The sequence below is a fragment of the Populus trichocarpa genome, chromosome 8, assembly GCF_000002775.5.
Source record: "Populus trichocarpa isolate Nisqually-1 chromosome 8, P.trichocarpa_v4.1, whole genome shotgun sequence".
In the NCBI taxonomy this organism is placed as follows: domain Eukaryota; kingdom Viridiplantae; phylum Streptophyta; class Magnoliopsida; order Malpighiales; family Salicaceae; genus Populus; species Populus trichocarpa.
The window spans coordinates 8,210,326-8,233,177 of NC_037292.2; the positions used below are offsets into that span (position 1 = coordinate 8,210,326).

The 22,852-nt window shown below is 36.4% G+C and overlaps 4 protein-coding genes and 1 pseudogene across 7 annotated transcripts; 1 reads left to right on the forward strand and 4 right to left on the reverse strand.

Moving 5' to 3' along the window:
* The first annotated feature begins 289 nt into the window (after window positions 1-289).
* LOC7482863 (CDP-diacylglycerol--serine O-phosphatidyltransferase 1) lies at window positions 290-8,629 on the forward strand. Of its 3 annotated transcripts, none has more exons than XM_002311446.4 (13): window positions 290-735; window positions 3,061-3,254; window positions 4,350-4,415; window positions 4,505-4,564; window positions 4,929-5,019; window positions 5,205-5,259; window positions 5,437-5,516; window positions 5,655-5,771; window positions 5,860-5,944; window positions 7,047-7,138; window positions 7,777-8,030; window positions 8,137-8,225; window positions 8,361-8,629. In XM_002311446.4, the coding sequence occupies exons 2-13, from the start codon at window positions 3,094-3,096 to the stop codon at window positions 8,477-8,479; spliced, it is 1,269 nt and encodes a 422-aa protein (XP_002311482.1). In that variant the 5' UTR covers window positions 290-735; window positions 3,061-3,093; the 3' UTR covers window positions 8,480-8,629. The 3 variants fall into 3 exon arrangements, with proteins under 3 accessions (XP_002311482.1, XP_024463576.1, XP_024463574.1); XM_024607806.2 differs by lacking the exon at window positions 290-735 and adding an exon at window positions 2,173-2,368; XM_024607808.2 differs by lacking the exons at window positions 4,350-4,415; window positions 4,505-4,564.
* Window positions 8,630-9,338: 709 nt separating this feature from the next.
* LOC7482864 (palmitoyl-acyl carrier protein thioesterase, chloroplastic-like) lies at window positions 9,339-13,393 on the reverse strand (annotated as a pseudogene).
* LOC127905640 (palmitoyl-acyl carrier protein thioesterase, chloroplastic-like) lies at window positions 9,893-10,847 on the reverse strand. Its single transcript, XM_052455105.1, has 3 exons — window positions 10,717-10,847; window positions 10,464-10,632; window positions 9,893-10,216 (listed from the first exon to the last, which is right to left on the reverse strand). The coding sequence occupies exons 1-3, from the start codon at window positions 10,845-10,847 to the stop codon at window positions 9,893-9,895; spliced, it is 624 nt and encodes a 207-aa protein (XP_052311065.1).
* A 142-nt stretch (window positions 13,394-13,535) lies between the features above and the next one.
* LOC7488381 (origin of replication complex subunit 4) lies at window positions 13,536-17,541 on the reverse strand. The gene is made up of 16 exons (XM_002312386.4): window positions 17,361-17,541; window positions 17,198-17,288; window positions 17,060-17,116; window positions 16,908-16,955; window positions 16,580-16,630; window positions 16,452-16,495; window positions 16,300-16,363; window positions 15,996-16,082; window positions 15,590-15,681; window positions 15,439-15,520; window positions 15,251-15,336; window positions 15,043-15,152; window positions 14,496-14,588; window positions 14,352-14,416; window positions 14,117-14,260; window positions 13,536-13,845 (listed from the first exon to the last, which is right to left on the reverse strand). The coding sequence occupies exons 1-16, from the start codon at window positions 17,468-17,470 to the stop codon at window positions 13,816-13,818; spliced, it is 1,254 nt and encodes a 417-aa protein (XP_002312422.2). The 5' UTR covers window positions 17,471-17,541; the 3' UTR covers window positions 13,536-13,815.
* Window positions 17,542-19,670: 2,129 nt separating this feature from the next.
* Window positions 19,671-22,807, reverse strand: LOC7488382 (uncharacterized). 2 transcript variants are annotated; one of them, XM_002312387.4, is made up of 4 exons: window positions 22,642-22,807; window positions 22,469-22,562; window positions 21,221-21,430; window positions 19,671-20,540 (listed from the first exon to the last, which is right to left on the reverse strand). In XM_002312387.4, exons 1-4 carry the CDS (start codon window positions 22,714-22,716, stop codon window positions 19,831-19,833), a joined length of 1,089 nt encoding a protein of 362 aa, XP_002312423.2. In that variant the 5' UTR covers window positions 22,717-22,807; the 3' UTR covers window positions 19,671-19,830. The 2 variants fall into 2 exon arrangements, with proteins under 2 accessions (XP_002312423.2, XP_024461948.1); XM_024606180.2 differs by lacking the exon at window positions 21,221-21,430.
* Window positions 22,808-22,852: the final 45 nt, after the last annotated feature.

Sequence of the window (22,852 nt, forward strand, 5' to 3'; positions counted from 1 at the left end):
ATAATTGTTTACGGTTTAATTATGTTTTTGAAAAAAAAATATTTTTTTATTCAAATTATAATTCTTTTAGAATTTTAGGGTGATTTTGATATTAAAAATAAAATTTTAAAAAATAAATAAAAATACCATTTTAAAACATTTTCAAATAAAAAAATAATTTAAAAACAACCTCTGTAACAGTCTTTTAGGTAAAAAGTCCCCCAGCCCGGCCGTCCCTTTTATCTAAGAGAGAGAAAGCATATCTATCTAAATTAATAAAACATCGCAAAATCTATCTTTGACCATCGTACTCTCTCTCTCTCACTCTCTCTCTCTCTCTCTCTCTCTAACTTTGAACAAGTAGCAGATTAGTAATCGATTCCCTCTCATCGCCTTCGGCATCATCATCACCTCCCTCGCTCTTTTATTTATTAATACCAAAAGCCAAGCGTTTTCCCCTTGTGTTAACACCTCTCCCCTCCCCTCCACCAAGATATTATATGCCTCTCTTTATCTCTTCTCTCCCGTTAATACCTCACGCAGATTCAGGTTTTATTTCCAGCCAGACAAAGACAGAGACCCACCCATATAGCTGTTTTTTTTGAATTACCAGTACTACCACATCTTCTCCTTCTCCTCCTCCTCTCTTTGTTCTTGATTTCGATTATCTGATCGGACGGTCACGATCTTGTTTATATTCTACTGCAAAGTCGTACGGCCAGGGATCTTTCTTTTTGTCAGCCATTATTTTCTTACGTAAGTGCACAACAACAAAAAAATGAAAAGAAAAGAAAAGCCCGTTTTACCTTTTCAGACCACCTTTCTGTACATCTGTTTTTCCTCTTTCTCCTTTAAACTAAATATCTACACTTTTTTTTTTTTGGTGATTTCAATCTTCAATTAAATAAAAATACCGAAACCCATTTCCAAAAACATGACCTTTGTTTTTTTATTTTTCACTCTATCAATATACAATAATATTATTCGTTATTGTCATTTCTTCTCGGTTTCTGAATCTTACATAAATATACGTGCACGTGATTGTTTGTGCATATGTTCTTTAGAAATGGGGCGTTTCTTGTTTCTCTTTTCAAGGCTTTCTTGATTGCATGCAATGATTTAATTTTGAATTATTTGATACCTTAAGTTGTTATATAGTTCTGTATTTAATCATATCATATTTCTTCTGTGAATTTGCTTTTGCAATTTGAAGTGGCAGGTGTGTTTTATTTATTTATTTTTGGTTTTTGTTCTAACCATTGTTGATTTTCTGTAAATTCTACAATGGCTTGTAACTGTCGAGATTTCTGGGTTACTTATGAAGACATTAAAAACGTTCCTTTTTATAAATAAAAAAAAAACATTTCAAAAGGTCTTTTTTCACATGAATTTTGGTTTGTTTGTGAAGATGGGGTATATCATTTTAGGGAGTAAAGATGCCTTTTATATGGTAGTTACATGACTACTAGGTAACTAACTGCCTCATATTTTCTGTGGGGTCTTATTCTTTGTACTATTTATTTATTTATTTTAATCCCTGATTTGCATGTATTGTAAGCTTAATAGCCTTGTAATAAAAAAAAAAAAAAAAAAGGAAAAAAGAAAAAGGTTGTTTATTTCTCTCTATGCCTTAGTTTTGACCACTTGTAGTAACCCTTTTCAATCATTAATGGGTTTTAATATTGTAACTCGTGTACAAGGTTAATGTGTTCTCTTGAATATGAGATTCAGTTCGGTTTATTCTCTTAAAGTTTAATGCCTAGGATTTTGAATCCTGTAATTAGTCTAAATTCTATTCAATCATGTTTTTAGAAATTTTAAATTTATTTATTTATTATATTTTTGAATCATTTTAATATACTGATATGAAAAATAAATTTTAAAAAATAAAAAAAATATTGTAATATCTACATTTTCAAACAATAATATGGTTAAGCCGTAGCAGATTTTTGAGACTGTAAAAGAATTAGATGAACTTCATTTCTGGCTATATTAGTACAGGGGCTTGGAGTTTTTTGACAAGTCTTCTACACTGTCAAATTTATCCTTGAACCACCAGGCTTCTTAAAAAAAAGGAAAAGAGATGGATGATTAAGAGAGTAATGGAACTCAGCTTAAAGTTTGGATCTTTTTTAAGGGTCTTGTTGACCAAAGTTTCTGTATATTTAGTCAAACAACATAAGAGGTAGTTTTGGAATTGGATACGCTGCTATTAGATCCCTACTTCCCTGTTTAATCTTCTTGTGAATCGATTACGTGTATAAAATATTGGTTTTTCAGATGAGAGCTTACAAGAAATGGGTTGCGTTCTTATTTTAGAACGTCAATCAAAGACGATAATTACTTGTAGGGTAATCTGTGGGGCCATACTTTTATGCAGGATGGCGTGGTTGGTATTATGCTTAATTACTTTGAGTGGAATGTTTCTGAATTCTTGTACCTTATGTTTTGTAATGTTTTATGTTCGTTGTATCAATAATGTGGGTCATGTGTAGTAGTCCCATTGGAATTGAATTCAATCTTGGAAGAGCAAAACCATCATGGATTGGGGCCATGAAAATGAAAAACAGATTTGCCGTGCAAAAACTTCTTGTCTGTCTTTAGTTTTCTCATTTCATGAACTCCATTTAGGAATTTGTATTGTTTCCTGTATTGGTCCTCGTTACGGTGTCTAATCTGGACACAATATAATCTTTTCAATTACATTTCCTGCTTCCTTCTTGGAACTAGCTGTTTAGAGGAAATCAATCGTGACGTGTTCACAACTGTTGATCAGTGTTTGAACTCACAACAGAAGGAAGTCATATTAGCCTCTCCCTGTAATATGAAGACTCTTGCACGCATGTACTGTTGATATGAAGTGGAAGTTGTTGCTCATCTTTTGAATATTTTTTTCTTGTTTCCTTGCCGCTCTAAAATAAATAATTTACTGCCACATGCAATGGACTTGTTTTCAATCTTGCTATTTTTTTTTTCAATTGCTTGCAGTAGCTATTTTTTTATGGGTAAAGAGGGGCGAATTTGAAACCCCTCCCCCTTCATGGAACCATTTTCTGTCTCTTACTTTATCTATGATTTCAGCGAGCAAGTTGCATCTCCTAAGCTCTGGCGATCATGGAGCTGAATGGTCTAAAGAAAGAGAGGAGAACGGACCATCTTAATCAAACAAATGGTGATCTGGCATTAGCAAGTGTTGGTGCTGTAGATCCCTGGACTGCATGGGCATATAAGCCTCGTACTATTTCGTTGTTACTTATTGGTGCTTGCTTTCTAATGTGAGTGTCCTTTCAGATGGTTACTACAATTTCATTAGTATCTTAAGTTGGTCAATCAACCTCTTTATTCTTTGGTAAATTAAAACATGGTATTGTAGATGGTTTACTGTAGATTCTTGACCTCCCAAGTGTTTCTAGTGTGGCTGAATTGTTCTCTCTTTGTAATAATTTTGTTTCTCTCAAAGAGCCTGTGGGATCTGCTATCACCATGGATCTTCTATTCCCCCCCTGTCTGTATGGAGTAAAGCATTTGCATCTATTAGTCAAAATCACAAATTGTTTTGCAACTGTATTGGTGTATCCAATTGTTAGTCCTGGTTGAATGAGGGATGATGCACTTTGCTGTTACAGTTCCTTTCATAGGTCCGGAAAGCCACTCCAAATCAAGTTTCCCTGTTCACGTGAAATTCTTTGGCCTGTATCAAACAGAGGGCGATGCTCTTCATAATCTTAATCATAGGATTTTCTAAGTTTAACTAAAGAATGTTGTCCTTGGTTTCAGATTCTTGTTGTGCCTAGTTTGATTGTGGAGATTTGCTTTTTCTCAAAATTAATTTGGTTTCTTTTATATTTGGGTGTAATGTATCAAATTGCTTTTGTCATATGATGGAGCCTTTCTAGAATCTGATTGATATTATTTTCTCTTGAAAAATGTTAAAGCAACAAGTGTCAGCATATTATGGAGCATGTAACTTCAACTTTCACATCTTAATTTCGGACTGTCAGAGGATGCTTTCTTTAGGTTAAGCTGTCGTTGATATTGGAAATCTGCTGTTTTCTCTAAGTTTTGTCTCTTTCTCCCCTAACATCATGTGAACGCAAATGAATGAATCGATGCTCTGTGTGTATGCTTCTTATTAGTTTACCCATCGAGGGATGCTTTGTGCCTACCTAAAAGCCGTCTGCTTCAGTTATGAGTGTTTGTCTGTTTTTCATGGGATATAGGAGATTTTCCGATAACTGGTTGCCGTCTATGCAGAAGATGACCGTGCATTTATTTAAAAAAAGCCTAAGTCATGCATTGCTACTGTATTTCAAAAAGTACTGTAATTCTTCACACAAGTTTTACTCATTGTCTCCGTATGTCATGACTAGATGGGCAAGTGGAGCCCTTGATCCAGAGATCAGCACATCTGGTGATGTTGTTACATCTGTGAAAAGGTTTGTGCATGCTTGTTAATTCTGTACTTTTGCTTCAATACTATGAAATTCAAGCTTATGTTAAATGCCTGGTGTGCTATTTCTCACAGGGGTGTATGGGCAATGATTGCAGTTTTTCTTGGTTATTGCTTGCTACAGGCCCCCTCGACGTAAGTTGCAGGATTCAGCTATCATGAAATTTGGTTTTATGTTGTTACTTGTTACTGAATGTTGAACTGTTAAGCATATCTTATGGTTCTTTTGTCACTTGATATTTGAGAGTTTGAAGCTCTGCTTGTAAGTGTTTGATTTATTTGTTGGGCTTTAGTGGACCAACAATATCTAATCATAGATGGTCACTTTTCAGTACTTTTAGGTTTTAATATAAAGGCATTCTAATTTGCATGGATAAACTTCAAAAACAGAGAGGATCTAACTCATCTGGCTGGTTCTCGAACCTGGCAGCAAACTATTTAGGTTTGAAATTATTCTCAAGTAAGCTCTTGAAACATGCAGATTTTGGTTTTCTTACAGGATTCTAATAAGGCCGCATCCAGCAATTTGGCGCTTGGTTCATGGATTGGCTATTGTTTATCTTGTTGCCCTAACATTTTTGCTTTTTCAGGTTGGTTTTCTTTTTGTGAAATTAACTTCCCTTCTTGTGCATGCTTGTATTTTGGCATGTATTTAACCAGATGTTCTTCATTTCTTATGCACCCTTCATGAACTAATTTTTTTACAGGCTTATTAGATTATCTGTGCGATTTAAAGTATAATTACTGATTGAAGGTTTAAATTTCTTCGTCGCAGAAGCGTGATGATGCTCGGCAATTTATGAAGTTTCTCCACCCTGACCTTGGAGTTGGTAAATGCTTCGTGACTTACCAAAACCATTGAAAGAAAATTTATTAGTTGTTGATGAATCATTCTGTACTGCACTCGCATTACATTTGAAAGTTGTCTAACATCTCATTCTCATGTTTGGTGGGATATTGACATCTTGTTTGACTATCTCAGTTATTGTTTGCACTTTTTTATGCAGAACTACCTGAAAGATCATATGGTGCTGATTGCCGCTTTTATGTGCCTGAAAATCCTACAAGCAGGTTTAAGAATGTTTGGGTATGATCTCCTTGTGTTAGAAACCCATGCCCCCCCCCCCCCCCCCCTCCCCCCCTTCTTGATCTCTCTCTCTCTCTCTCTCTCTGTATTTACATTATCTGGATGAAACCGATTTCTGATTTCTTTAGTTCTTTCTAGGACACTCTTTTTGATGAATTTGTTCTAGCGCATATCTTTGGATGGTGGGGCAAGGCTATTTTAATCCGTAATCAGCCACTTCTGTGGGTATTGTCAATTGGATTTGAGCTGATGGAGGTTAGTAGCTAGCTCATACCAACATTTTCTTTTTAACTATATGTTCAATCTGCTCTGCTCCCCACTAATTCATTACTGGTATTTTCAGTTTACCTTCCGCCACATGCTACCAAACTTCAATGAGTGCTGGTGGGACAGTATCGTTCTCGATATTTTGATATGCAATTGGTTTGGTGAGAATTCTTGATCTGCTGCTCCTTTTCTTCTTATTTGCTTTGTCAAGCTGTACCATTTTAAACTGTCATTTTGTTGAAATGCTAATTGTTTGTGGCTATAAAGTCTGGTGATAGGAGGTTTCAGGTGTTTGAAGAAGTTTTGATGAAGTTTGTTTTGATTGGAGAGGAATTCTAGATTACTGAAGTGACTAAAATTTGGACTTCCACTTGGAAGTCACGCATCCAAATCTTGGGAGGGGTGATATGGGAATCTAAGGATTTGAGGAGGGTTACCCCTCCATTGTTTAGCCTAAGGTTAGTTGGCCCCTGAATGAACCAAAATAAAAAACATTAATATCTGTCAAACGGAATGGTAGTTTGCTTGGTGGTGATCCAAATTTGTCTTTGCAAAACATTTAACCTTCATTTAAATATCTCACTGATTGAGAATTGACAAAAGGTCAGGTGGGGTTGAAGTTCTTTTCTTGGCATGCATGTCCTTATGCAGCATATGACCATTTAGATGCACGGGTTGGAAACCATCAACCTTGACCTTACCCCTGTCATAACATGTCAAATCCACATCCACTCTTCATAACTGGAGCACTGTATCAGGCTATTTAATTATTAATTTTTTTCTTCAGGGATTGTTGTTAATCATGGTATCTTGATAGCACAATCTATTTAGTAAAATTTTAGTATATGATCAGTCAGGTGCGCATGGAGCCCGAATAAGCTAGGCCGTTGAGCAGTTCAATGATGCAGTTCTAACTTTGCTAGTTAATATAAATGACTAAGAAACTCGATTTTATCTGCAAAGTACTTCTTGATTGAATGGCTTGGTTGAAATTTCTAATAACTTTAGTTGAGGATATATTGAAGTAGCTTGATATATGCTCTATAAGGTTAGGCATCAACTCACTCATGTCCTCTGAAACATGATTGTATGGCGGTTGCTTCCATTTGTGTAACTGAAGGACCATATAATTGATGTAGAATACATTCAGAATATTGATGGAGCAGTGGTGATATTTTCTGCCTTTCAAATTAAAACTAATATCAAGGTTGACTCTAATTATTTCATTGTAGCTTATTGTGGAATTTTTTGGTTGTTTTGTAGGCATTTGGGCCGGAATGCATACAGTCAGGTATTTTGATGGAAAAACATATGAGTGGGTTGGTATAAGTCGCCAACCTAATATTATGGGCAGGGTATGTTTTGAAATTTCATTATGGTTCAGTGTCATCTATAAGCACACTTCTACTTGCTAGTAGTAGCACTATGGCAATATCAGGCATGCCATTTGGGTTAAGAACAATTTATCCGTCATTGAAACTCTTCACAATGTTTATATATGCTGGTGCCAAGGAATTTCTTACAGACAACATTGAAAATGTTACTCATGGTAGGCCAAAATTGCCATCCTTTTGAGGATAGAAAAGTAGATCAATGAAAATTATTATGAGAAACATTTGTATCCTTGCACTGGAAGAAAAAACTCTTTTACGTGACTGTATCATCCTTAATCTGTCTGAAGAAGATTTGTTGTCACTTTTTTTTTTTTTTTTTCAGTGAACTATTGACTTAACAACCAAGTTCAATTGACTTTTTGACTTTTTTATTTCCCTATACAAACCAGAGATTAGTAAATGCTATTTGAATTTCAAACACCCCCGCAATTTGGCCATCCTCATTGTTTCTCACTATCGCTCTTTGCTTCCTTATTTGTTACTGTGACGTCTGCTTGATCTGAGTTCAAATAATTCCATGCTTTGAAGATATTTTTACAGTGTTAATGAAGACTGTTGCATGATTTGTAACCATGCAGCCGTGATTGCTTGTTTATCAGGTCAAACGAACATTGGGACAATTTACACCAGCACAATGGGACAAAGATGAATGGCATCCCTTGCTTGGTCCATGGCGATTTATCCAAGTTCTTACTCTCTGTATTGTCTTCCTGATGGTAGAGCTTAACACATTCTTTTTGAAGTTTTGTCTTTGGGTTCCTCCTCGAAACCCGATGATAGTGTACAGGTTGATCTTGTGGTGGCTAATTGCGATACCTACAACACGTGAATACAATTCATATCTCCAAGACCGGTACTTTCTCCCCCCATCCAATGTTGTTCTGTTGGTTCTATGGAGGGTTGTCGATGGCTAAATTACTTTTATGCTTGTCCTTGTTGAATCTATGTCAATTCATCAGAAAACCCGTGAAAAAGGTTGGGGCTTTTTGCTGGCTTTCCCTTGCTATTTGCATCGTGGAACTTCTCATTTGCATCAAGTTTGGACATGGTATGTTCTCTATTTATATCTTGTTATCTCTATGTTTCCACTTAGCTAAATTATGCAGTATTGGTGAAACATCCAAAATGATTTTCTTTTAAGCTTGGTCCTGCTGCAATTACTTATTGTTTTTTTTTCGGCCAGGTCTTTATCCTAAACCAATGCCTGTGTGGTTGGCCATCTTCTGGACATCTGTTGGAGTTGGCCTCGTAATATTCCTGATTATGTGGTCATGGAAAAGTTTGGGAAGGAAGAGACGATGATTTCGCTAGCATGTTACACTATTCTTTTATTCCTTCATGTTCTTATCGGTATATCCATCTTGTGAATACCCTATCACTTCATGGAATTGTAAATGCTTATTCTCTTAGGTTAGTGGATCTCAGTTCTCAATAGAGTATTCAATTATTTTATGATAGGTAGTTGGAAAATGCTTATAATGGCAGGCTCATGAGTTTCTAATTGCAGCAAACACCAAATTGGCAAAAACTTTCCTGCTTACCTGAGATTTGAGCAAATTTTTAACACCTAAGTTCTCCATGTACCTCGCAATTTTCATTATGCAATGCAATGGTTGATGCTAATGGGGGCATTTTATCAGAATGTTTAAAATAAACGATGTATTTTTGCATCGGATCTATAGCATGCATATAAGCAGTGGACTGTGATTCAACTGAAGTACTAGCAGCAGATATTTCGCTGTTTCTGTGGTTAAAGGGATTATTGTGGTTTGTTGTTGTGTAGTTAGTTTGCCACAAGTGGCCTGGCAATGAGTCAGTTTCTTTACGATCTATGTTCACACCTGTTGACTGTAATGAAGCCTATGATGCAAATAATTGGAGCTTAATCAGTTGAAGATGGAACAATTTTTGCTGTTCATTTACAACATTTAGGTCTCCTTTCTTCTTCCGAGTTCGTGCCAGTGTATTGTTTGCATCAAATGTATATCTGTTTCTGGAAATAGAAAAGAGCTCTTTCTCTTGCCCCTCAATCACTTCTCAGTCATTCTCAATGTTGGTTTTTGCAATCAGTAAGCCCTTGACATAAAATGCCAATCTTCTTCGAAAACAAGTACTTGAAGACTCCTCTTTTCTCCACCACGAGGGGAAGGATGCACAAATCTTTTTTTCTTTTTTGGTATTTTTAAATCTTTAATAATCACATCACACTCTTTACTTGATGATAATATCTTGCATTATACAGGCAGAGATGGAACTTTGGATTAGTCTTTCGACACAGCCTAAAGGTATTTTTGATAGTCACAGCCATGTACATAGGTTATTCCAATTAAACAATCCTTGATTTTTGTTGCCTTCTTGCTGCCTTCCCAAAGCCCCACTTCATGCTATAGGCAACAAAACAATCCTTGATTTTTGTTGCCTTCTTGCTGCCTTCCCAAAGCCTCACTTCATGCTATTGGCACCTTTATTGAGATCTCCATTCAGCTCTTATTAAAAACAGGATCGGAATGTCAAAAGATTGGGAATGTAGGCGCGCTCTTTTTTCTTTTTCTGTTTTTGTATGTCCATATGCATTTCACTTGATAATTATTAGGCATGCCTTGTTGTATTGAGGATGTCTCTCTCACCCAGCGATGTTGCACAAGGATCAGCTTGCAAAATCCCTCAGGAAATGCTTCTTATTAAATGGAAAATGGCATATTAGACACCTCAATATTAGATTGCTTTTTCTTCCATATGGTCTTTTCCTCTAACAATCTCTTCATTTTTAGTCTCTCCTTGGGTTTGAAGGAGATGTGTATATCTTAGAGGGACATTATCCAATGATCCTAGTAGTCCATTGCCTTCCATGATTTCTGAGGCCAAAGAGAACCTATTGAGAGGACTCATGTCATTATTTTGTTTCAAACCACTATTAAGGATGCCGTCCTCGTCAGGTTTGCAGAGTGATTGAACTATATTTGAACCCCCACATTCCTTTCTGTACTCTAAGATGATACTGGAAAGTTGATGAGACACCAAAAACTGGTCAGGGATAGTCTGTAGATGAAAGTGTTAGAGGAAGAATAAACATTTCAAGAAGCGTTTTCGATATTCCTTGATCAGAGAGATGGTAGTGTTTAATGTTTACCTCCAACATCCATCTTACGTACTTCATGTTGTTGACAAGCTGGTTCATGTCCAAATCCCTGGTTTCTTCCATCTTACGTTCTTAATGTTAGTTTATGTATATGGTGCTGCTTTAGTTGTAGCATTTGCGTTCGATGTTTGGTTTTGTGAAGTTCACCTTCAAGTTTGAGTTCACATATTTTGCTTTGCTGTCCAACTTAGAGATTTTCTCTGGGACATCTTCTTGGATAGCTTGTTTCTCTATAAACCAAGGTGAAATCTCAGCCATGACCTCCTCTGGCATCTTTGAGAGGCGCCTTGTCTTTTGGTTCATCATCACCCAAGTGCTGTTTCAAGTTGAAGTCGTCAGTACAGGATGATCAAATTAGAGGATGATACAGAGAAATTATGATTTGAGTTATGAAATCAACCTTGTTGCACGTGCAAAGACGTGACCTTTTGCTTGGCTTCGAATGAGCCAGTCTCGCCGCATTCCATTCTTCCCTGGCGCTCCTACCCATGTGCCGATTTCCATAATCTCTCCCCTGAAAGACTTGTTCATCTATTCATTAGTCATGACTAGTCGCTTGTAGCTTCTGTATTAGAAAGAGATTCATAGTCAACATCCCATATAGTGAAGTTTTAAGTCAGTTTTAGTGGTGAAAAACCTGTAGCTTATTTCAGAAAGGAACAGAAACATAAATAGGAAGTTTCCGTCCTTGGTAACTTGTTTAATTAAAGAACTCTAAACCTTAAATGATTCAAGTAGCTGGAAATGTCTCAAGCAGTTTTCATGACCATATGGGAAGCGGGGAATGGGTCTTCTTTTTTTCAAGAATAAAAAAAAAAAACCAAACAATCTCTACTTTTCGCGGGTACATGATAAATGCCTACGGCAGAAATCCTCTGCACAGTTTCTCTGTTGTTGTGAGTATACCCTATTAGGCCTGAGCCATGCTATACAAACTGCTGATTTGATGAACAGGAAACCATGAAAACACTTGTTAACTATCGGGAAAAGGGAAATTTAGCATACAGAGACTTTCCATTTATTGTTAATCTATAAGTTTCTCTAAACAGGTATTCCTAATGTTCACTGTGTAGTTAATGGTGGAAGGAACTACCAGATTGGGTATCGATCCACTTGGACTTGCATTCTTGAGACAACCCGTATGAGATCGTTCTTCATCATTTCATGCGTGGCACCAAATCCATTGCTGAGAAGTCCCGACACCCATACATGATTCAATGCTGTTTCCTACATACTTGGGAACAATTCTAAGAATACTATTGACATTACATACGAATTCCCTGGCTATAGATAAGCGACGCGCCAAGGCATCGCTGAATTTATGCATGAGATGGATAAATTAACGTGTAACAAGTTGAGTTTATTATTACCTGGAGAAGATTACGGATGCTCTCGAGCGTAGCAGTTTATCAGAACCAACTTCATAAGATCTAATAACAACAGTCTGTCTGTACCCGACACCTTCTTTGATGATGAGGCCTTGCCGATGATAATCAACAAGCTGCTTCTTTGTCGGTATGTTTTGACGTATCTGCTCTTTGGAGATATGGTCATTTTGGACAGAAGCAACAAAGGTTTTTTGCCACCCCAGCAGTTTGGCTAAGTATATCAACCTTAAGGGACCTCGTTGGAGATCCAGTAATTTTGATTTTGTTCAGACTTTGCTTATTAGGATCTTGGTTGTTACTGCCGGTTGAGCACCTGATAGGCAAGGGGATTGCATAGGAGAAAGAAGCCATTTGTTTTTTTCTCTATGTAAACGTGGAAAGTTTGGAATGAAATGGGTATTGAAATGCATTTATAGAATCAATGTAGAGGAGTTGTCAAGGGAAATTTTTCAACCTTTTAGGATGAATTTATGGAGCCTTGTTACAGAACTAGTGAACATGTCAAAGAGAACCTTGTTTCTGCTGAAAGAAATTTGATCTGGGGTATTTTTAGTAGTGATCGACCCGTGAAGCAGACAAAAGAGGGTAGTTTGGCATTGATTATTTTATAATTTTATGCCCGTGTTGTAAATTTTTTTGCCTAATTTCTGTAAAGTTCGGGAGTTATACTGTCCCTAGAAGTTGGGTCTCTTAGTTGGTTAAGTTTCGAGCAGGACAAAGGATACGGTGGGAATAGACAGACAGATTCCATTTCTTCCTCTTCCCCAGTGAATACGTAGAAAACAAATAATTAGAACCTTCGACTATGATGTAGAAGAGAAGTCTCCTTTTCTGCTCAGAATTTCTCGTTATGAAAGACTCTTTTTATCTTAACAATCATCACTGGCTTTGTATTCCACGAGCCTGCAAGCTAGGAAGTAGAAGTGTTAGCACTCGACCTTGTATTGGGAGGATAGAAATCAGAGGATATTCTCTATTTAGTTTCTTTTCCTTGTTTTGAGGATAGGAAGTGTAGAGAATGTCACTCTATAACCTTTTTTTTTCAGAAAACCAAACATTTTTTTTGCCTCATCATGAGAATTATGAGGTAACATTGGGTTTGATTTGATAGTTAAAGAGTAGCTTGGATACTATAGTCTCATTTCGGTAAAAAAAAAGAAGTCTGAATTTTCTTGATGATATGCTCAGGGGAAGATGATACCTGCAGCGGTACTCTTTCCACCTCCTTTTCAAAATGCTTGAGAACAAATGAAATACTAGAATAAGCCAACGCATCCGTCCGCGTGCAGCCAGGTCTGCTAGAACTCGTCCTGCTGTTCCAGATGTGTGCATGCGCATGCCACCCAGAGAGATTCTTTTTATTTGTGTCCATCTGGTATGAGACGAATAGAAGGATGAGAACGAGAGCAAAAGTCATTTACAAATTATTTCCAGACTCTTCTTGCTTTGTTTCCACTTTCCATCATCTAGGAGATCAACGTAGAAGGGCGAGAATAGGGAGAACAAAGAAAGAGACACAGATCCCAGGACATCTCAACCTAGGATAGGATGATCACATCAAGGGGTAAAGATAGGATAATTAAATAAAACAAAATCACATAGCTGATTTTGGTGTGAAAATGGAAAAAGTCTTGCACAAGAATTGCATACTACTCTTGGATCTCTGGACGTTTATATATTTGCAGTATTATGTACCAACATCAACCTCATACCCATTGAAGCTTTGCAGCAGTCATAATGTCATGTAGTCTAGCATTAAAAAGTATATCATTCTTTCTTTTCTCCCAGATTTCCAGCAGCAGTGACAATCTTGAAATCAAACAGATACAACTTGGGAAGAAATTTGGAGCTTGACCTTTTTAAAATTCTGGAATTAAGGAATTCCTGATCATCAAGAAAAAGCTACATGGCAGTTAGCAGTCAATACAATGAGCAAAGTATCAGGGGATAAATAACAAATATCTAAGCTAACATTATCAGCAGCAGAACTAGCAATGAATTTCTTATTTTCGGCAAATTTGGTGGAATTGCCTTGAAAGAAAACAGCAGATGAGAATTCCTTGTGGAAGCTAATCAGCCATCAACATTGTCTCTGCACAGCTGCTCCGCCTTCAGCGATCAATTAATTTTAGAAGAATGGCCTGCCAGAAAATCAAAATAACACACTCATCAATCATTGCAGATTTCAACGGATAACAAAAGGGAGGAAAGTGGTAGAAATCAATGATTTCATGGCAAGAGTAAAACTGGATGCGAGGACACCCCAGCAAGCTCCAAATAATTACATAAATCTATAACAGGGTTGACTGGTTCAATTTTTAAACAAATACATTGCTGTACCTAAACCACACGAAATATTATGACATGACATATGCAGTTCCAGAAACAGGTACTATTCTGGGAGTAACTTACAGGACAGGATCGATACGATTTCAGCCCCTCTTGTAGTTCAGCATACGAGACTACAAGCTTCACTTGACGGAATTCAATAGATTGACTGTGACCTCTGTTGTCTGTGAAACAAATTAACTCACGTTGAAGGAGGTGTTCAAATGCCTGCAGAAGTTAGGGTGAAACATTGTCAAAATGTGATGGAGCAGACGTGGTTGAACACCATAACAGAAGTTTCACTGAGATTTATACAGACCCGTAAGCAAACATTTTGCGCATAATAATCAGATGTCGGGAACGAATCATGTATGCTTTTGTACTCTGCCAAATATGAAAACCGTTTTAGTACATTAAAATGATAATACGGTGTAATAAAATGCAAGAAATGTGTGAAGTTGACCTTTCATTACTGAACTGAAGTTGTAAGAATTTTGCTCTCTAATTTCCAACCTTTTCATGCATACAAGGATGTAGAGTTCCAAGATGGAGCAATCTGCCAAAAAATGTTATGGTATCAAACTCTGCACCTAAAGAAAAAAATAAAAAAGACCAGTGCTTGCATCAACAAGACATAAAATTATACTTCCCATGCTTTCATGTGAAAGTATTTTTTCAAAAATTCATGCAGCAGTATTATTCATGGTTCTCTGCACTTTTTTATTCGGTGCTACCTGACATGTACACCTAAGTAAACTTGAATAAATTCCAAAATCTAAAAGTGGATCAGTATCTCATAAAAGGAATTGATGCAGATCACACGTGATGCATTGCAGGATATAATATGTGGGGATGATGATTAGGTAATGTCAGCAACCAAGAGACAAGATAGGAGATAGCAGATGAGTTCCAAGAGCATCTAATAATTATGAAACTATCCATTCATAAGCCACCAGATAAGGTACATCTGAGCAAGAAACAAGTACCAAAGAAATTTCAAATTGGCAGACCTTTTATGCATTCCTGCTTTGGTTGCCTTTGGATGCTCGAAAGTGCAGCTTTGAAGTTCTCAAGTGACAAGAACCCCGATTTCAATTCCATATTTGAGATGGCAATAAATCTAGCATCAAATGGTAAGTTGAAGAGGGTAAGTATTATAACCTCAAAAACTATTAATTCACAACATTCAATTTTTCCAGGTGCAAGAACTAAACTTACAGAAATCTCAATAAATGATTGGTGGTAGAATTGGAGTTCAGATAATTGCTGATGATTTCTTTGAATCTCTCGTCTGCTAAAATACTCTGTCAAACATCAAGACGATACATGTTTAAATATGAATTTACATATCTGAAAGGACCATGATACTGCTATCTAATAAAAAGTATGCATCAGATAACATATACTTGAAGCTTTTCATTGAACTCAGCAGCGTAGTCATGGGCAAGACTTGAGTCCATTGGCAAAGATAGGATGTGCTCCAGCAATCTGCATAGCCAGAAAGTGATAAACTGGGATTTTATCATGGCACTTCTAACTCATGCAATGGGAAAGTACCTTTGTACATCTTCCTTAGATGGAGGAAGAAACAGTAACTTCCTATGAGAAAACCGAGATCTCACTCTTTTTTCCAAAAGCTGATCCGCATCCTGCACTTACAGCTTGACTTTTAAGGCTCTTAACAAGTTAAAACTAACATGATCATGCATAATCAATGTGCTACGATTGGAATTGACATTAATTTTCCACTCATCTATGCTTTTCTGCTTAGTTTACTGCCAATTGGTTAAGTGCTACGTTTAAAGATTACTACAGGGAGACTAGCTTCCGCTTTCTCCAACAGAATTACAATTTTTCACACATAAGATCTCAAAAATAATTATGATAAGCATCTCTTTGCTAATGCTATATACTGGAAAAAAAAGAGGAAGAAAACAATGTAAGGAAAAATAATTTAACATACCAACCGGCAACTAACACCAACAACAACAGCCTGAGATGTTACGGATTGCATCGCATCCAACAAGCTATAAAGTAGTCGTTGTTTCCCCTGAAAAGAGGAAAACCAAAAAAATATATATTAATTTGAGATTCCAACTGAAGAAAGCTTGCTATCTTTTGTGTAAGAAAAAAATCCTTATCCCATACAGTCCCTATTAAAAATTTCCAAGAAAAAAATTTCCTGCATGGACTATCATAAAACTATAATACTTAGCCACATTAAACTTGAGAGGTCAACTTGAGAAACTAGAAAAGATAAAGGATACCTGGGCAAATAGGTCAAACTCATCAAGTGCAAAAATAACTGTTTTATGTGCTAATCCACACTCCCTGGCAGCAAGAGACGACACATTTAGTCCAAGTTTGAGATAGTCCGATAGCCTTAAATGGCCTGCGAAAACAAAATATTAAAACTCACCTTAACATGGCTATCATAAACTGGGAGTTATCGTCAAAAGAAGCCTGTAAAAATCATCCCAAGATCAGGAAACCCGAATCCTTACATCATAAGTCACTATTCTCAACAAAAACAGATTTTTGTATTACCATTTTTGAGAACAACAAATGATGCTCCATACATAGTTGTCTGGCAATTTCCTGAATGATCAATAACCATTACAAACATATTAATATTTACATATTTTAGAATTAGCATATCCTACAGCCCCACTTAACCTCCAGAAAATCCACGGTCTAAGTATTTACATATTTTAATTGATTTGCTTGCAAAATTACCAATCATCATAAAAAAAATGGCTACTTCAATGTCCACAACAATACCTAATCAATGTAAATCAAATAAATACATCATGACACCATCATATTGCAAGATCTGAACGGTGTTAAGATGTAGGAGAGAAAAAGGATATATGACCTTGAAGGCAGAGTTGTCCTCACTATGCAATAGCCCATTCAATCTGATCTGCATCACAAAAAGGTCATTGCGAATCTAAAAAAAAGAAAAAAAAAAAGAGATAATTGAAGAGAATAAAGAAAAAATAAACAAATTCAGTTATAAATGCATACGACAGTGATTGTGTCGGGATATTCCTCCAGTAAGTCGCTGAGAACAAGCTCCAATACCTGATTAAATCATTTTTTAACACTATGTTCTCGATAGCAAATCTATAACAAAAAAAAGGAAAAGAAAAGGGTAATGCATACCGCGACTTTGCCAGAGCCACGGGGTCCAAGAAGCAGAATAGAATTGTTGCAAGCCTCCATGATTGAACTCGATATTATAAACTTCAACTTGCTGGAAATTTATTCCACATTATTTTAACAAAAATTATTGGGAATTCCTAAAAGCCAAGACAATCAAACGCACCTGTAGTTGCTGTCAGGGGAATCAGAGAGAGGCTTGAAGATGAAATTAGGGTTACAGAGTCTGCTCCTTATCAGAATTTGTGCTTTCTCGGCTAGATTTTCGATTCCCATTTTGGGATTTATTTTGTAGCAAATTGAGAAAAAAGGTACAGTAAGATGATGGAAATGGCGGGAAAGATTGAGAGCTTAAGGCTTAGGGCAAGGAAAGGTCCGTGTATATATAAGGGAGAGTGTGGTGTAATTACGGATAACTCCCTGGGTTCTGGGTGGGCACTTGCTCTGGTGGGCTGGGCTGTTCCATGTAAGAGATCACATTTGTGAAAATTGATCTTCACATTTTTTTTATGTTTTGGTTTTGATTTTTTTTTTTTTTACAAAAATTGTTGAGAGCATCGTTTTTCAGTTCAGTAAATAGAAGCTTGTCCTGCTCTCAAGTTTTTGCAATTTTATTTTATATTATAAATATACACATGTTTAGCTTATATTGCTATTTTTTATAGGTATATATTTAAAGATAGGTCTGCATTATGGATTTTTGGTGTCATGGTATTATAGTATTAGGTATAATTTCATACATTGCACCACTAGAGACCTTTTTTTTTTTGTTGCATTAAAACAATTTAATAAGAAGCCCACTTACAAAAAAATTAAAATCAAAATATTTTTAAATTAAATAAAAATAAATATTAAATCCATAAACTATCAAATATAAAGACAAAAAGGTACAGGGTATACAAGTTGAGTTTAGTTGACCGGGTTTCAAAATTCTCAACCCGTCATCCAACATGTAATTTATATTTTTAAGTTTTTGATGTATTATTATTTATAATATTCATATTATCCGACTTTAATGAGTTTGGTCAAGTCAAATAATATAATATTATAGATAGACTGTTTTTTTTCAATACCTTTAATTCTAGCTGGTCTTTGTTAAGGGTTTGATGGTGGCATTTTTCCCCTAAGTATCATACTTATTATTATAGAAAACGCTTAATGGTGGGGTGTTTTTACAGTACATATGTATTCTTCATTCTCTCACATTTTAATGTAAATTTACTATTTGAAATTTTTTATTTTTTTATTTTGATTTCAAAAATTATTTTTGCATAATTGCATCTTTTTTGGACCAAATTAAAAGAAAATTGAATCAAATTTGTTGGCCGATGACAAGATTGAAAAATAGAGAATCAAAGTAAAAAGAACACCACAAACGAGTGATAGTTTTGAAACTCTTACAAAAAGTTCACTTCAATCCTCAAATCTCACATGTCATATCTATTTGGTCTCTGTTATTTTTCAGTTAAATTTTGGTATAAAAATTTATTTTTTCTAATTCTTTGTTTGAGAAGTGAGAGAGCATTCACCAAATTCATGCACTAGAGAGAAAAAAATGTGGCATGCAACAGTGGGATCATGACTGCTTATACAGCTATGAATCCTACCAACTTACATGGAGACAAGGGTAAAATGAATGAAAAAAAAAATATAAAAACTATAAAAAAAAAACTAAAAAAAAATGAATGATCAACCTACTTGAAGACCTATTAAAAGAAATCATTTGGGGTGATAGCTGTTAGTGATTAGTGAATATATATATATATTTTTTTTTAGTTTAACGTGGGTGTCCGGGTCAGCTTACGCGCACCTCGACTAATCCCACGAGCCCTGAAGTTAACGACCATATAAATCTCTAGTGGCCATCATATGAGCAACCACAAGGCTCGAACCTGAGACCACAGAGGGAGCAAACTTCTTGGTCCCAAGTTTTTGTCATTGGGTTACCATGAATAATTGTTGAGTTGAAATGATGATGCCATAAAAAAAGTCATCTTGTAGCATTTGTACTTTTGAATTATGATTTTTTTTTGTCTTGATGAAAATCATGTGCATAGCATATACTGATATGAACTACTCAGACCAACAATATTGCTGTTATGTTTGGACAAGGCATGCTTCCACTACAGAAGACTTTTTAATGACCCTGGGATTCGATATGCAGAATTTCCACGGCACAGGACTCGTAAAGATTGGATTTTAGGATGTCTGAAATACAGTCGAAGCCTAGTCTGTGAAATTACAACCCCACAAGTTTAAACTACGACTCAATTTAAGGATTGTCACAGATTCATATATTTTCCCCTACATCTCATGTCCGATTTCCCCTTCCCACTTGCGTACTCTGGCCGTTTTACCCATGAGCGGACTACGGTCTCGTATACTTCGGTTATTTTCCAGGAATGTGCTGACCCCCTGTCTCTCTCAAATGCTACGTTTCAAGTTAAGCTACCAGGGTAGTAATTCAGAGCAAACCTTGATCGATATGCAATCCTTATTTTTCACTTTGGAAATGTTTTAATCGAATGCGAATCAGACAGAATTACGTACTGAAAGATACTAGAAAACATGTATTTGGACAAGTCTAGCTCAGAAACAAACTCTGTGCGAGCCCCCCCCCCCATCCCTCTAACAGCTTAGCCTAGAGAAACATTCTGCATTATGGATTCTATTTCGCTGGTGCTACAGCAATCCAGCGTCACTTCCATTTGTTTCATTGAGCTTTTCAAATCATTGCATGCCTGGAAAATAGCTTCCGAAGGGCTTGTCAAACTTTCCACCTTCGACCGCACTTCATCAATAATACTAGATATTTTCTCCAAAGCTGCCTTCAAAGCTGGAAATTCTTGCGGGGGATAAAGAGAGGCTCCAAGCTCATCAATCTGCACTCCGATTTCTTGGCACAGCTTCAATAACTTCTCCAGAGTGTCCACGAAATTGCCACTGTCTTTAGGCTTTTCCTGTTTAAGCAAACCAGTAATAGTGCGGATGAGTTCTTTTAGGACTACAACTGTCTCAGTCATAACCCCAATAGCTGTTTGAGCAACTTTCATCTCCTCAGGTGACAAGTCATTGCCTAGATCATCACTCAGGCTATCATTGTCATTGAGTCTAGTATCATCATGAGAAGCAACATCATGAGAAGCTGCTTCTGTTTGATTGGAAGGACCTGGTTTGAGCTCCTTCATCTCCCGAAGAACATCCTTCACTGAAACTGCAACCTGTGTCATTGCTCGCCCAATTGCTGTGATATTTGAAGCCGGAGTCTTCTTAAGAGCATCGCATGCTTCCCATACCGCACCAACTAATTGTGGTACTACAAGTTTGAAGTCCTTATTGCGAGATCCTGCCAGTGTTCATTTTATAAGGAAGAAATAAAGAGCATCAAAATCCATCTGTTTAAAAGGCATGACAAATCACCACACAATCATGTTGATGCATAACATGACCAAAATAACCTTGTAAAACTAGTCTACACCTGGAAACAAGCATCATGGTGGGAACTTGCATATTTTATTGTCAAGTTTACTTCCTGAGATCACATGGGACATCAAGTGATCAATCGCAGTTTGTCTCATTAGAAAAGATTAAACATATTGAAAGTCTCATTAGAAAAGATTAAACATGTTGAAAGCCAACTCCAGTTTCGTTAATGATTCTAGAGAACTCCTGCAATTTCTCCTTCGAACTCCTGTTTTTGTTTCAATCATCCCAAAATTGTTTGACTTGTTTCTTTAATTCCATTACTGGAATAAAATTTTGGGTCATAAACACTTAGTGATAGTGTATAATCACAATACCTACGCTCGTTCTTTTGTAATATTGTATAATCAACACACTGTGTTTCCCCAACTTAAATAGCAAGTCATGTGTTGCAAGGACATTGCTGAGATAAAATAGATGCACCGATCTCTCAAAAAGAACACCACTGATTGGATCACACATGCATTCTTTTGCATAATGTGTTTGTTTAGAGCACAGGTGCGTTGAGTGCATTTGTTTGTGTGAAACAGAAAGAGATGTTACCATATGAGGAGACAGTTTCCATCATCAACTTAAAACTGCAGTCAACAACTTGCTTAATGGATGCATGGATAGCAGATGAAAGAGTAGGTCCTGCACCAACCATACTTCCATGAGAAAGCAGAAGCAGACCCTGCAGTGTATTGAAGTATGTTACCATGTTTTCTTCAACTGCTTTAGCTTCTGGTGTTTCCCCAGTCCAAAGCATTCCAACTGCACCATAATAGAACCACCGTCACATACACAAATCTGATCCATAATGCCATGTAGGAAAAGTGAAAGGACGGAAGCTAGCTCTTCTGAAGTGGAAACAGGTCCAAAATGTCATTCAGGTGACATGGGACAGATGACAAATCAGAACTATGAACAGGGGGAAACTAGTATCAATGAGGGTGCCCCCCCCCCCTTCCCATTTTTCTTCTAGTTTGTTTGGGTATGTTTTGTTTGTATTGCACCCCTGATTTTAATTTTTTTTAAGTTTAGTCCTAATATTTTGAAAATCTTTTAATTATACCATTTAAATTAAGACTTAGTTTGTATAAAACATATATTTTGCACCCCTGTAAATTGTGTATCATCCCTAATTTTAGTTTAAAATTTACTTTAATTTTTTCAGATTGACACCCTCACTTCTTAAATTCTAGGTCCGCCCCTGACTACGAGGACAGTTTTGTATGGGCAATTTTCTCATCATGAGTTTAAAACGTCAGCAAGAAACAGCCTTAGTATGGCTATCATTCTCATCACGAGTTATAACAACCAAACTATATAATGTTGTAAAAACAACAATAAGATGGGATGGCAGATGCACCGGAACCCAACCATAACATCTAAATATAGACCAAAAACCAACTTTTCAAATGAATATTCAAAACAACTTACAGCCAGATACCTTAATGACAGCATACTCAATAGAAACAACCAATTTTCTCCTCCTCTGGTTATCAGGCAATCCAAAAGAAAAAAAGAAGAAAATTTGCTGTATTTCCTCGTATTATCCAGTTTCTAATTTCACCCACTTGCTCCTTTTCTTATGATCAAAATAGAACAAACCAAATTCAAATCCTTATGATGTCCCCAAACATCTAAGAACACCCAACAAAGAAGCACTGCTAAAATATGACAAGACAATAATTGAGATACTTTCAATAAGCAAATGTAGTACTATGAAAAAAAATGCACGCCGTCTAAAAATTTAAAAGAAAATACATTAAAGAAGAGAGAGAGATGGAAGTTGTTAAAGAGTGGTACCGATAGTAGCTTGCTTGGAGACTTGATCACCCGTTTTAACAACATCATCCCAGCACAGTTTATCAAGCGACGAAGCTGGTGTTTGATCCAACAGCTATTTATTATTCATAAAGAAACAAAATTAGCAAACTATAAAAAAACTTCAATTAAAATCTGAAATGGCGGAAGAAAACCTGAAGGGTCTCGTGGATGGTGTTAAGGTGCCCACTCAGACTTTGATTCAGACGCTCTCTCTCCGCTTTTCCCATCTCTGTCTCTCTCAATCAATCTTGTGGTTTTTGGGGTATAAACTGCAGTTCTTCTGTCCGATTTATTTATACTCTACTTAACGGTGTCGTTTGCTTGACCCTAACAACTTCCCATGTTTTTTTTTCCCTTCTCAAA